A 12910-nucleotide genomic window follows, 5' to 3' on the forward strand; every position below is an offset into this window, starting at 1 on the left:
TACCTTTTTTTTTTGACAGAGTCTCACTCTGTCACCCAGACTAAAGTGCAGCCACCATCCTGGCTCACTGCAGCCTCAAACTCCTGGGCCCAAGCGAACCCCCTGCCTCAGCCTCCCAAGTAGCTGGGACTACAGGTGTGCACCACCACACCTGGCTAAGACTTTATTTTTTAAGTAGAGATGGGGTCTCACCATGTTGCCCAGGATGGCCTCAAACTCCTGGCCTCAAGCAATCCTCCCACCTCAGCATCCCAAAGTGCTAGAATATAAGCATAAGCCACTGTGCCTGGCCTGTCTGGTTCTTTATAGAAAAAGTTCCCTACCCTGTCCAGAGCAGTGTTTCATAAACTTTAATATACACACAATCCACCTGGGACGCAGAATTGATTCAGCAGGTCTTGGGGGGCCTGAGATTCTGCATTTCTAATGTGCTACCAGGAGATCCCCGTGCTGCTGGCCCATTGACCATACTTGTGTTTGAGCAAGTAACAAATATCTTGTGTGTCTCCATTCAGAGAGGGTACATGAACTGATTTATAAAAACCTTCAGGCATCAAAATACAACACAGATAATTTAGGAGGTTTATTTGCCAAATCAAAGGATTCTCCACTTTTTAGAAGGATTTCTAGTGGCCTGCTTTGGACCACTCTTCTCCTTCCCACTTAATGTGTCCACACCCAGAGAGACATTGCTATGGTTTGAATGTCTGTCCCCTCCAAAACTCAAGTTGAAATTTAATTGTCATTGTGATGATATTGGGAGGCGGGACTGGTACTGAGTAATCAATGGGCTTGCTACCCAATGTGCCCAGAGGCCAATATCATGGCACTGGCTTTTAAGAAGAGAAAAGCTTTATTGCTAGTCAGCTGGCAAGGAGACAGGAGGAAAGGCTCAAATCTGTCTCCCCACGCTAGGGTTTGGGTCAGGTTTTATAAGCATAGGGTAATGAGGCATGATCTGATTGGATCTTGCAATGAGATGATGTGGGGAGGCATGACCTGATTGGATCCTGCCATGGGGTAACGTCAGAGCTCAATCCGATTGGATTCTGGATCCTGCCATGTAGTGTCTGCTTCTGAATTCAGTCCCTGCTCCTCAGTCTGAGCACTTAGGTTCCCCCTGTGGTTGCACACTGGGTTCATCTGGTCATGCTCAGGTTACGTGACCTTTAATCTGAGGGTCCATGGCAAATGAAAAACAACTCACAACTTTGTTATGTAAAAGTTGAACTAGACTGGTCCGATGAGGTTACAGGACTTTTAAGAGGTGTCTGGGTTATAAGAGCTCTTCCCTCATACATGGATCAAAGATGTTATCACAAGAGTAGCTCAGGTATGGCAGGAGTGGGTTCATCCCCTCTTTAAAAAGCTCTCTCTCTCTCTCTGTGTCTCGTCTCTCTTTTACCCTCTCACCATCCACCATATGATGACTCAGCAAGAAAGCCCTCACCAGATGCCAACACCTTGATCTTGGCCTTCCCTGTCTCTAGAACTGTGAACCAATAAATTCTGTTCATTATAAATTACCAGTCTCAGTTGTTCTAGTATAGCAGCACAAAACAGACTAAGATAGACACTTTTAAATTCCAAGCAGCACCCAGGAACATGACAGCAGGAGCCCCCAAATTTCAGCTTTCAAGATGATAGGGAGTAGGGAGAAAATATCCAAACTTTCTTCCACATTTATATCTTTTATCAACCTTTAATAATGTCCAATGTGGGTGTGTGTGTTTTATAACAGAAATAATATATTAGTACAGTGAGTCGTACCTGCACATCACTTATAAACATGTAATAAATATATCCCATTTATAAATAAGTAAGTGTGCATGCTCTGGGATATGCACCAGTACACTAGTTTTGAGGCAACAGATCTACCCGAGGAGGCATCCTGTAGGTTGAAGCTGAGCCTGAGCTGTGCTCATATTCTGAGTCAGACCTTGGCAGACTTTCAGCTCCAGTGCCAGCAGGCAAGGCAAGCTGTGTGGGCACAAGTTAAGTTATTTCTCACAAGCACAGCAGCAGGTGTTCCAGAAAGACTTGGAAGCCAAACAGACACATTCCAGTCCTCCCTGTGAGTGCCAGCCACATGAGGTGTCAGGGCACCTGGCAGAGCATTTCTGGAGAGGAATGAGGGAGTGCAGGGGCAGAGGATGTGGGTGATGCCAAGGAAAGCCTTGCACTAGATCAATGACAACAATAGCAAAAGTTGCTGTCATTTATTGAGCACCTACTACTTGCCAGCATCCATGCCAAGTTTTAGAAACAAATTACTTCATTTAATCCTTGTGAGGTAGGTACTCTACTTATCCCCCATTTTACAGAGGAGGCAACTGAGGTTCAGAGAGGCAAAGTGACTTGCCTAAGGACACAGAAAGTGGGGGAGAAAGACTCTGGTTTTTAGAAATATTGATTCTCCAAAAGAGCGATGAGATCCCAATGAAAACACTAGGGGTTTTTAAACATTGAATTCTGAGCAAGCCACACAGTAGAGCTATGCACTAGTGATGACACTTGCACCTCTTTGTGGAGCACTTATTCTGTGCAACACTCTGTTGAATCTTCTACAGATGCCTCCTTTAACCCCCGGAGGAACCCTGAGAGACCCTGAGAGGTGAAGGGAGAGGAAAGGAGGCTGACTCATACAGGCTTCCTGGTGCTTCCTCAGCGGTGGATGCTGTCAGGATCAGACCCATGGGGTTGAGACCTTGGTGAACCGAAGCTCAAAGAGCCTGGCTGAAGGAGATGCTCTTTCTCAGCTCCATGCAATTGTTGCCCTGTAGAAATGAGGGCTATGTTTCGTTAGGTCTTCCGATTTTCCAATAGAAGGCAGAAATCCGGACTTATACCTAACATCTCTTGGTTTTATACCTTAACAAGTTTTTTAGAATTTAAAACACTGCAGACCAAACAAATGACATCCATGACCCAGGAGACCTCTGCGCTCAATGCTTACTTGCAGTATTTTTACCTTCCAGTACATATCTACTCTGAGGGAGGTGAGATGCTTTGTCTCCTGTGACAGGCTGGAATGTGAGTTTCGTTACCATCCCATTTTACAGAGGGGGAAACTGAGTCTCAGAGAAGTGCACACCCAAGGCCACAGCGTGACTCAGAGACAAGACTGAGAGATAAATTTTGTCTTGGTTCAGAGGCAAGCCTGGGAGCTAAAATGTCTCTTGGTTCTTTGAGGGGGGCTGGCCTAGGGCTGCTTTGCTTTCAGCTGTCATCCTGAGCTGTCTCCAGCAGTGTGAAGAGGAGGGAGGAGAAAAGGAAGAAAAGAGGAGGGGACTGGAGTCCATCCAGTCTGTCCCAGCTCATGCCAGGCTCCATCTGACCCTAGGAGAGCAATCCTGGACCCAAGCTCCAGCCAAAAAGCCTCTCTCCTCCACTCAGGCTGTGAAGTTGCTTTCTAGGAGCTCAGGATGCAAAGGTGGACACTGTGGGCTGCAGCCTTCCTGACCCTCCACTCTGCACAGGCGTTTCCACAAACAGACATCAATATCAGCCCAGGTAAGTGCAGGGACCAGGGCTGGGAGCAGGTGGAGAGGAGTACACTCTCAGGAACGTATTCTATCGGTGAGACCTGGCAGCTTCTGTTGGGGGGTTGGGGTGGCCTGACCCGAGTCTCCTGACAGCTTTCCTCCTACCAGCTTTGTCATGGGCACTCTTCTAGGCCCAGACACAAAAAGTCCTGGGTTTGAATCCCAGTTTTGCAGTTTACAAGCTGTGTGACATAGAGGAAGTTTCTTGATCTCTCTGAGCCTCAACTTCTTCTAGAAAGTTGGGTCACAATGGCATTCTCTTTGGGCTACTGTGCAAGGCAGATAAGATAACATGGGGAAAGTGCTTTGCACAGTGTCTGGCACTATAGGAAGGTCTGAACATGGTAGTTTTGTGAGGGATTTGGCATCTGGGCCCCAACCCCACCTTGGCTGTGACAGCCTTCCCAGGGAGCTTTCAGAGCTGCTGCTGTGCCACCAGAGGTTAGGTGCGCAGGGAGGGAGACTTGTCCCTCTAATGGCCTCCCTGGAGGCCTGGCCCAGCAACTCCCAGCCTTGTGGGGCATCCCCAGGGATGAGAACCTGTCAGCCTTGGGCATGTGGCCTCCCAGTGTCCCATATGGAGGGTTGAGGGTCTTCAAATGAGCTCAACTTCTTCCACTTTGCAATAGGAGGGCTGGGTTACTGATTCTGGGGGACCCTCCTCTGGATGAGAAGAGTTCTGAATCCTATAATTTGGTGGCCAAGAGTCTTGACTGTCACCTCTACCAGGTTCTTTCCAGGCTTGTTTATGTTCATATATGGATTTATTTATCATAGCAGTGGCAGAGATATCATTTTTAAATCCCCATTCAAGTAAAACTAATAATGAAATACCTAGATGGAGATTCTCATAAGGCCAAATTATTGGGTTGTGATAGTGTTAGAGTGAATTTAAACAGTGGGTTGATAGGGTTGTCAGATAAAATACCAGTAAATAAATATTAATAAATTATTTCTTAGTGTAAGCATGCCCCAAATATTACATGGGACATATTTATACTAAAAATTATCTGTTTGTTTACCTGAAATCAAATTTAACTAGGTATCCTTTTTTTTTTTTTTTTTTTTTTTTTTTTTAATCTAGCATCCCTAGTGGTAACAATAAGGGATAGTCTTAGCTCATTTGGGCAAGGGGTTTCAGTTCTGTCCTAAACTCTCTGATTGTATTCATCAGCTCAGGTTGCCAGAGCAAAATATCACAGACTGGGGAGCTTAAGCAACAAACATTTATTTCTCACAGTTCTGGAGGCTGGGAAGTTCAAGATCAGGATGCCAGCAGATTTTATTCCTGGTGAGGACTCTCTTCCTGGCTTGCAGATGGCCGCCTTCTCACTGTACCCTCACATGGCAGAGTAAGAGAAAGCTCTGGTCTCTTCCTCTTATAAGCACACTAATCCCATCATAAGGATGGGATCCCATCTAAATCTAATCACTTCCCAAAGGTCCCCCCTCCCAATACCATCACATTGGGAGTCAGAGCTTTAACATATGAATTGGGGGCAGGGAAGAGGAGAGACACAAACATTCCATTCATAACAGTGACTTGCATCCTTACTCTCGGACCTCAGTTTCCTCACCAATACAATAAGCAAGTAGGAAAGAAGTTAAACAAAATATCCTTGCAGACTGCGTCTTGTATATCCCAAGATCTTGCCTTTCTGCCCAGCAAAAGTGGGAAGGGGCCAAGACTGAGTTTGAAAGTGGGAGTAACTAGGGGTATTTTCTGTCCTTCACTAGCTTGTGCCCATGGGACCTCTCTGAGACTCAAGTTTCCTCACCTCTCTGAGCCCCAAGTGGGGATAACAAGGGTCCTTATCAAGGGTTTTGGAGATCTTCAATGAGCTCGTGCAGGTGAAGTGCTTAGCACATAGTAAGCATTTAAAAAATGACTTATTGCCATTACTATGTTTGCCACTGTGGTTGTTGATGTTATACTAGAATTGGCCAGGAGACAGTTTTCTATTCTGACAAAAGTCTTCAACATTGAAAGGAACTTCTGAACATCAGTCCCCAAGCCTCATCCCTACTCTATAGATAAGGGGACTGAGATTGTGTCAATCTCAGCTACCTGGGAGAGCTCAGAGTTTGGAATTGGAAGGATGGGCTTAAAGATCCACTCAGCCCAACCTTTCCATATTACGGCTATGGAAACTGAGGCTACAGAGGCCAATTGAGCCAACCATGGTCATCACTGTCCAAGTGGCAGTTCAACTGCTTTCCAGGCTCCCAGCCCTACAGGAAGCCCAGTTTCAGCCTATGCAGATAGATTCTCTAGAGGAAAGTGATTTCAACACAGAGGGAATGTGTGTGAGTTTATGGGTGCATGTGGGCAGGAGCGTGTGTGTTGGTATGTTGTAGGGAGGATTTAGGGTTCTCTGTGGGCCCCGGCAGACCATGAGAATACATGTACCTCCAAGGTCCTCCTTATTGAGAATGGGCTTGGTTTTTCATCTTCTTCTGTGGACCCCCAGCCTTTAGGTACAATGCATAACAGGGCACAGGTCATGGGTCATTCATCCCACTACTCCAGACCTTTCATCACCCACCCCTTGCATATGCAAATATACGCAAATAGCACAACTCAGCCACCCCCTATGTTTTGGAGGAAAAAAAACTTTTTAGACATCTCTTACAGACTTGGGAGGATTTAGACAGACTAAATCCTTTTCCCAAAACCTTTTCTCTGAACCTGCCTTTGATCTCATTGTTTAAGTGGATTAATGAATGTAAAGTCCTCAGAACAGTGTCTGGCACCCAGTAAGAGCTACGTAAACATTTATTATTCTTCTTTGACCATCAAAAAGTTTCCTTTCCCTGACTCCTAAGCCCAAGAACTCTCTATAGCAAAGGAAATTTATAGCAAAGTGTTTTGAAGCTCAGGATCTGCTTCTGCAGGGCTTCAGAAGCGTAGAAGGGGAATGAGTCAAGTTATGTAGCCTCTTCCTCACCCATCCAAGAGCCTGGCATTGCACTCTCAGCTCTGGGACCCAGACTGTTTCTACTGTAATAATATCTAATACTTACTAGAATCTCTACCTCTGAGCTGGAACTGGCTTTTCTGTGAAGTAGGCACTATGATCATGCCCATTGTACAGATTAGAAAACTGAGGCACAAAGAGCTGAGTTTCCCACTAGGACCATCTGACTCCAGAGTCCAAGCTCTGAAGTTGGAGCATAGAGACATAGGCAACGGTGTTCCTACCTCCTAGAGCAGCCCGGATCCTAAAGTGTCCCTTGGACATTCTATCCAGTTCCCCCTCCTCCTCTATGGTCACAGAGCAAGCACTTTGTACATACTTCTAGAATACTTAGCATGCGATGACTCTGCCATGTGCATGTTCCTCCTTCCAGACTGAGAGCAACCTAAGGACACAGACCTCAAGCCAAATAGGCACCCAGGAAACATCGACTTATTTGCTTAATTAATTGTTACATTTGGTGTTTAATAGATTTATTTCACAAATGAGAAAACTAAGACCAGAAAGAAGATATCTTTTAGAGGCGCTAGTCTGTTCAGGAGTTTCTGAATCTGTCAGACTCAAGTCTCAATAGAGTCTCAATCATTGCTCTGCCACTTTTGAGCCAAGACAGTAAGTGACTTACCCTCTCTGAGCCTTAGTCTCCTCATCTGTAAAATGGGGATGATACAGATACTCCCTCCTAGGCTGATCTCAAGGAGTCACATACTAAACACCCAATGAATGGCTGCTATTATTAGCAATATAAGAAATTGTCTAATGCTTTTTTCTGTGTTTCATGTGGCCTCAAGAGTGGCTCACAGAAGGGACAGCAAAGCTTAGACAGGAGAGACCTGGGGCCACCAGTTCCACTTCCCAGAGCCAGGGCTCACTGTGAAGGAGGCGGTGGAACCCGTAGGACAGCAGGAGGGCAGTGAGGGTGACCGAGTCCTCAGAACGCAGCAGCCACCTTCCTGGAGTCTGTGAGACACTTTCTTGCAGCCCCCTGGGAGTGTCTGGGGCCTAGTATGGGGACTGGGTGGACAAATGTGGCCCCTGAGCCTCTCCGCCTCCCCTCCTGGCTGGGTCCCAAGACTGATCTGGGCAGGAGGCAGCAGGGTAGTGCATTTGTGGGCGGCTGGATTGGGGCCAGGGGAGCCAGCAGCCAGATTCAGTAGGAAGGTGACAATTTATTTCTTTAAAAAGAGTGGGGGTAGGGGGGAGCCCTGAGTTCCACTGATGTGTTTTCTTTTCCTAACAAGCTCAGAACTCCCAAAGGCTTTGACCCCCCACCCCAGCTGGGGGACCTTGGGGGCCTCTGATGTTGCTAATTGAAGGAAAAGACCATGTGGTTTGGCCTCCTGGTTTCCAGAGCAACAGCCCCTTTGTGCATCCCCTCCCCTCTGCCTCTCTCCCTCCACTTCCCCTCCCCCACCACCAGTCTCATCTCTTCCCTCTTCTCCTTCTCAAGTTCCCGGCCATGCTAAACCATTTCTAATTCTCCAACGCTCCATTCTCTCTCACACCTCCAGACCTCTGCACACACTGTGCCCTCCCCCCGGAACACTCTTTCTCTAACTCTTGTTCATCCTCCGGGTCTCAGTTGAGACAGCACCTCCTCTAAGAAGCCTCCCAGATCTCCAGGTCTGGGTTATGTTCCACTTTTAGGTGTTCCTGTGGCAACACCCTCTTTTCCCCCATCCAGGAAGGGAACTCATGACGCCTTGTCATAATCACCTGTGGGATCCTTGAAGATGGGGACAGGGCAGCCACCAATTCAACTAGGGAGAGAAAGGGGCAAACAGCCAGTTTCTAAAATAATCGAGGGGGCTGCTCCCTGAAGTTTTTGCTGGCATGATACACATCCACAAATTACATGTTAATGACATCTTTATTTTTGCACTTCTTTTTCTTTTTCTTTCTTTCTTTTTTTTTAGAGACAAGGTCTTGCTCTGTTGCCCAGGCTGGAGTACAGTGGTATGGTCATAGCTTGCTGCACCCTGGAACTCCTGGGCTCAAGTGATGCTCCCTCTTCAGTCTCTTGAGTAGCTGGGACTACAGGCATGTGCCACCACATATGGCTAATTTACAAAAAGTGTTTTTGTAAAGGTGGAATCTTGCTATACTGCCCAGGCTGGTCTCAAACTCCTGGCCTCAAACGATCCTCCTGCCTTTGCCTCCCAAAGTCTGGGATTACAGGCATGAGCCACTGCACCTGGCCTGTGCTTATTTTTCTTAGGTTTGGTCTTCATAGACCATAAGGCTCATGAGGTCAGAAGGCGCATCTGTGTAGTATACCACACAGTATCTTCAGCTTGTAATCTACTGCCTGAGACCAAGTAGGTGCTCAAATAGTACTTGTTGAATGGATAAAGGAATTAATGAAGGACCAGACCATCAAGATTGGAGCAAAAGGAAATGGGCTTAAATGCAGTAGGACTCTCTAGGTTTGGAGCTAGACAGGCTGGCTTCAAATCCCAGCTGGGAGCTGTGCGATCTTGGGCAAGTTGGCCAACCTTTCTGTGCTTTGGTTTCTTCATCTGTGAAGTGGGGGTGATAGTGGCACCTACCTGGTAGGATGTGTGAAGATTGAGTGTATTTTTCTGTATCAAGCATTTAACACAATGCCTGGCACACAGTGAATGCTGAGTCAGAGTTGGCGCTGATTGTTGTGTTGCCATGGTTACCGGACTGTCAAGCTGTAAAGCTAAAGAAATCCCTTCACAAGAGACAGATTAGCAGAGGCTGGCTTGGGGTCAGGCTGATGAAAGGCCTTCTATTCCCAATTCCTTAAACCCAAGAGGTAAAGGAGGAGGGGGAAATGCCGTGCAGGCTGGAGTTAATGATCGTCTCGGGGCAAGCCAGCGCTCTTTTCCACCTCCCAGGTCCTCCCAATTAAAGGCCTTTGCCTGCCCTGTTGGAAAGGGGAGTAATTGAGCAGTGACCTGTCACAGCCCCATTTTCTGGTGTGTTTCACCCCTGGCATCCATAACCACCAAATTACTCAGTGGAGAAAACCTAAAGGACCAGAATGGGGAGGTGGGGTGTGAATGGCTCAAGGAACTTGTTTTCCACTCTGGGAGGAGCAGACAGGGTTGGAGGCAGGGGTTCTTTTTGAAATATCCACAATCTTTAAGACCAAGGACCCTTTTCCCCTTCTCACTCCACTCAGCTCCTTTCATTTAATTAATTATTAATTCCTCTTTGCCAGGCTCTGTTCAGTGAGAGAATGAATGAATGAATGAATGAATAATTCTACAGGCTCCCTCTTTCAGGCTGGCACACTGTAGACCAGGGCTTCCCAGATTTTCACATTCACAAGAATCACCTGGGGCTCTTGTGAAAATACAGACTCTGATTTGGAAGGCCTGGGGTGGGGCCTGGGAGTCTGAAGGTCCCAGGGGATGCTGAGGTTGGCCTTCGTAGCAATCGTTGTCCTAAACAATATGCAAAACCAGGATCTGGCAACCTCTGCTTTCAGGACTTCGTTAAAAAAACTCCAGGAATGCCATCGCAGTGTCAGGACTCCTGCTTTCAAAGGCATGAGTTATGCACACAGCCTTCTCACCATTTTCCCAAGAGGCTGCCCTCAAGAAGTGGTGTTTGATTCCCTACATGTATTTATGCATTCGAGCCCAGTCATTGTGCACCTACTACGTGCCAAGGTACCAGAGGAAGAGGAATGATCACAACAGATGCTGACGGGGATAGAGGAGGAATGTGTGAATGTTGAGGTGCAAGGGGCTCTAAAAGCCTTTATCAGAGGCTCCTACCTCATCTTCCCTGAATAAGTCACTGCAGCAGAGACTCAAAGGAGAAAGAGAATTGGCTGAAGTCAGGTCAAGGGAATTATCTGCAAAGGTCAGAACATGTCTTTGAGAAATGGCAAAAGTGTGGGCAAACCTGGAGCACAGAGTAAGGAGGGGGTGAATGACAGAGAATAAGCTAGGGGCAAGCAGTTCCCAAAGGCAAAGGGAACACCTGCGAGGTTTCAGGGAAATGAGGTCAGGCTGTTCCAAGGAGGAAGGATGCCTCTGGACCTGGGAGGTGAGACAAAGCAGGAAGAACAGCTAAAAGGTGTTGAGAAGGTCTTCATGGGAGAAGGTCAAAAAGAATGCAGAAGGGGAAGAAAGAACAGACTGAATTAGAGACGTGTTTAGGAGATGGAATAGACATGACTTGAAAATTGATTGGTTGTAAAGAGGGGAAAAAAGAGATTATTTTTGGCAAATTATCCAACAATGCTAAGAAATTCTGAGCAATTCCAGCCAATTCTTGTCAATTTTATCTGATCCCAGCCAATACTAGAGAGAGTAGTTTATGTCAAATAAAACATGCAGGTAGAGTCAATGTAACAGACATCCTAAGTTGGATCTGAGCACAAAAAAGGAAAACACTGAGTAACGTCTGGAGTTTAGGTAATCATGTTGTAGCCATGTTCATTTCTTAGCTTTTTAATATGTTAACATCAGGGGAAACTGGGTGAACGGTATACAGGAACTCTCTCCACACACTATCTTTGGTACTTTTTAATTTTTTTAATTTTTTTTTTTTTGTTTTTGAGACAGGGTCTTGCTCTGTCACCCAGGCTGGAGTGCAGTGGTGCAATCCTGGCTCACTGAAGTCTTGACCTCTTGGTTTCAAGCGATCTTCCCACCTCAGCCTCCCAAGTAGCTGGGACTACAAGCACATGCCACCACTCCTGGCTAATTTTTGGTAAGAGACAGGGTGTCACTATGTTGCCCACGCTGATCTCAAACTCCTGGGCTCAAGCGATTTTCCCACCTTGGCCTCCCAAAGTGTTGAGATTACAGGTGTGAGCCACTGCGACCAGCCTAATTTTTAATTTTTATGGGCTATAGTAGGTGTATATATTTATGGGGTACATGAGATATTTTGATACAGGCATACAGTGTGTAATAATCACATCAAGGTAAATGAGGTGTCCATCACCTCAAGCATTTATCATTTCTTTGCGTTACAAACACTCCAATTATATTCTTTTAGTTTTTGTTAAATGTACAATAAAGTATTGTTGACTGTAGTCACCCTGTTGTGGTATCAAATACTAGATCTTATTCATTCTGTCTAACCATATTTTTGTACCCATTAACCACCCCCACTTTTCCCCTGTCTTCCCCACTAACTACCCTTCCTGGCTTCTGGTAACCATCGTTGTACTCTCTGACAACTTTTCTGTAAGTCTAAATTTATTCCAAAATAAAAAGTTTATTTAAAAAAAAAGAGGTAGAAGACAAAGAGAGCAGAGACGTCCAGATTACACAATATGGTGAATTTGAGACTACAAGCTCTTCCCACTACCGCCGTGCAGAAACGTCACATGAACATCTGCAAACATCCTGCTAAAGTTAGACTGGACTTCTAAGGAAGTGAGGGGGGGGGTGCCCAGGGGCCAGAAACCAAGATAGAGATAGAGAGCAAAGCAAGCATATTGCTCCAGAGCCCTAAGTAGGGCATCAGCCTTCGTAATGCTTGGACTGGGGTTTTAACACCCACGTGGGGTAGGAGGTGAAGTCAGAGCTATCTGAAGCAGGGAATTGAAACTCGAACCCTTTCTTAGTGCAGAAACTCATGAAGAGTTTCATCTTCAGTGGAAAGGAAACCAGGGGAAAAAAATCCTCCTACAGTCAGAGAGAGATGACAAAGAAGTTTACCTCATTCTAAACTCAGGGGAGAAAGTGCTAGACTTCCCTTCTGCAGACTTCTTTAGTGAGGTCCATGTCGTTAAATTTAAACACAATGTTAAAGCAATGTCTTCAGTGCTTTTAAGCCATGGGCTAGGATTAGTAATACATTTTAACTCTAAAATTAGAGAAATAGCCCACACTATACTTCTCATTAGTTGCGGGGGCTGTGCCTTAATTTTTGTTCAAGAAAATAGGAACAGGCTAAGAAATGTGAATGTTTGCTGTGATGTTTTGTGTTGCTGTGCTGTGGGGTTATTTTACATTTTTGGAGACCTGCCTTCCATCTGGGGCAGGGTTTCTCAGTCCTGGCACTACTGACATTTCGGGTCGGATGATTCTTTGTTGTGGGGAGTTGTTCAATATAGGATGTTTAGCAGCCTTCCTGGCCTCTACCCATTAGATGCCAGTAGCACCACCACTTCCAGTGGTGATAACCAAAAATGTCTCCAGACATTGTCCAATGTCTCCTGGCAAGGGGCGGCGATAAAATTCTCCCTCACTGCTTGAGAGAGACCAACAAATTTCAGTTTGCTGGGAACTGTAGGAGTGCCCAGGATGTGGGACTCTCAGGGTTTTGTTGTTGTTGTTGTTGTTTTGAGTCAGGGTCTTGCTCTATCGTCCAGGCTGGATGGAGTGCAGTGGCGTGATCATGGCTCATTGCAATTTCGATCTTCCATACTCAATCGATCCTCCCACCTCA

At 46.1% G+C, this 12910-nt stretch overlaps 1 protein-coding gene across 1 annotated transcript in view; it reads left to right on the forward strand.

Annotated features, from left to right (window-relative positions):
* Positions 1 to 3369: 3369 nt before the first annotated feature.
* Positions 3370 to 12910, forward strand: part of CLEC19A (C-type lectin domain containing 19A) — a 36972-nt gene continuing 27431 nt past the window's right edge. Inside the window, exon 1 of the mRNA XM_001153219.5 lies at positions 3370 to 3513. Within this exon, the coding sequence (XP_001153219.2) occupies positions 3426 to 3513 (88 nt within the window). The 5' untranslated portion in view covers positions 3370 to 3425. The remainder of the gene's footprint in view (positions 3514 to 12910) is intronic.

This window comes from Pan troglodytes, chromosome 18, assembly GCF_028858775.2.
Source record: "Pan troglodytes isolate AG18354 chromosome 18, NHGRI_mPanTro3-v2.0_pri, whole genome shotgun sequence".
Classification (NCBI taxonomy): Eukaryota; Metazoa; Chordata; class Mammalia; order Primates; family Hominidae; genus Pan; species Pan troglodytes.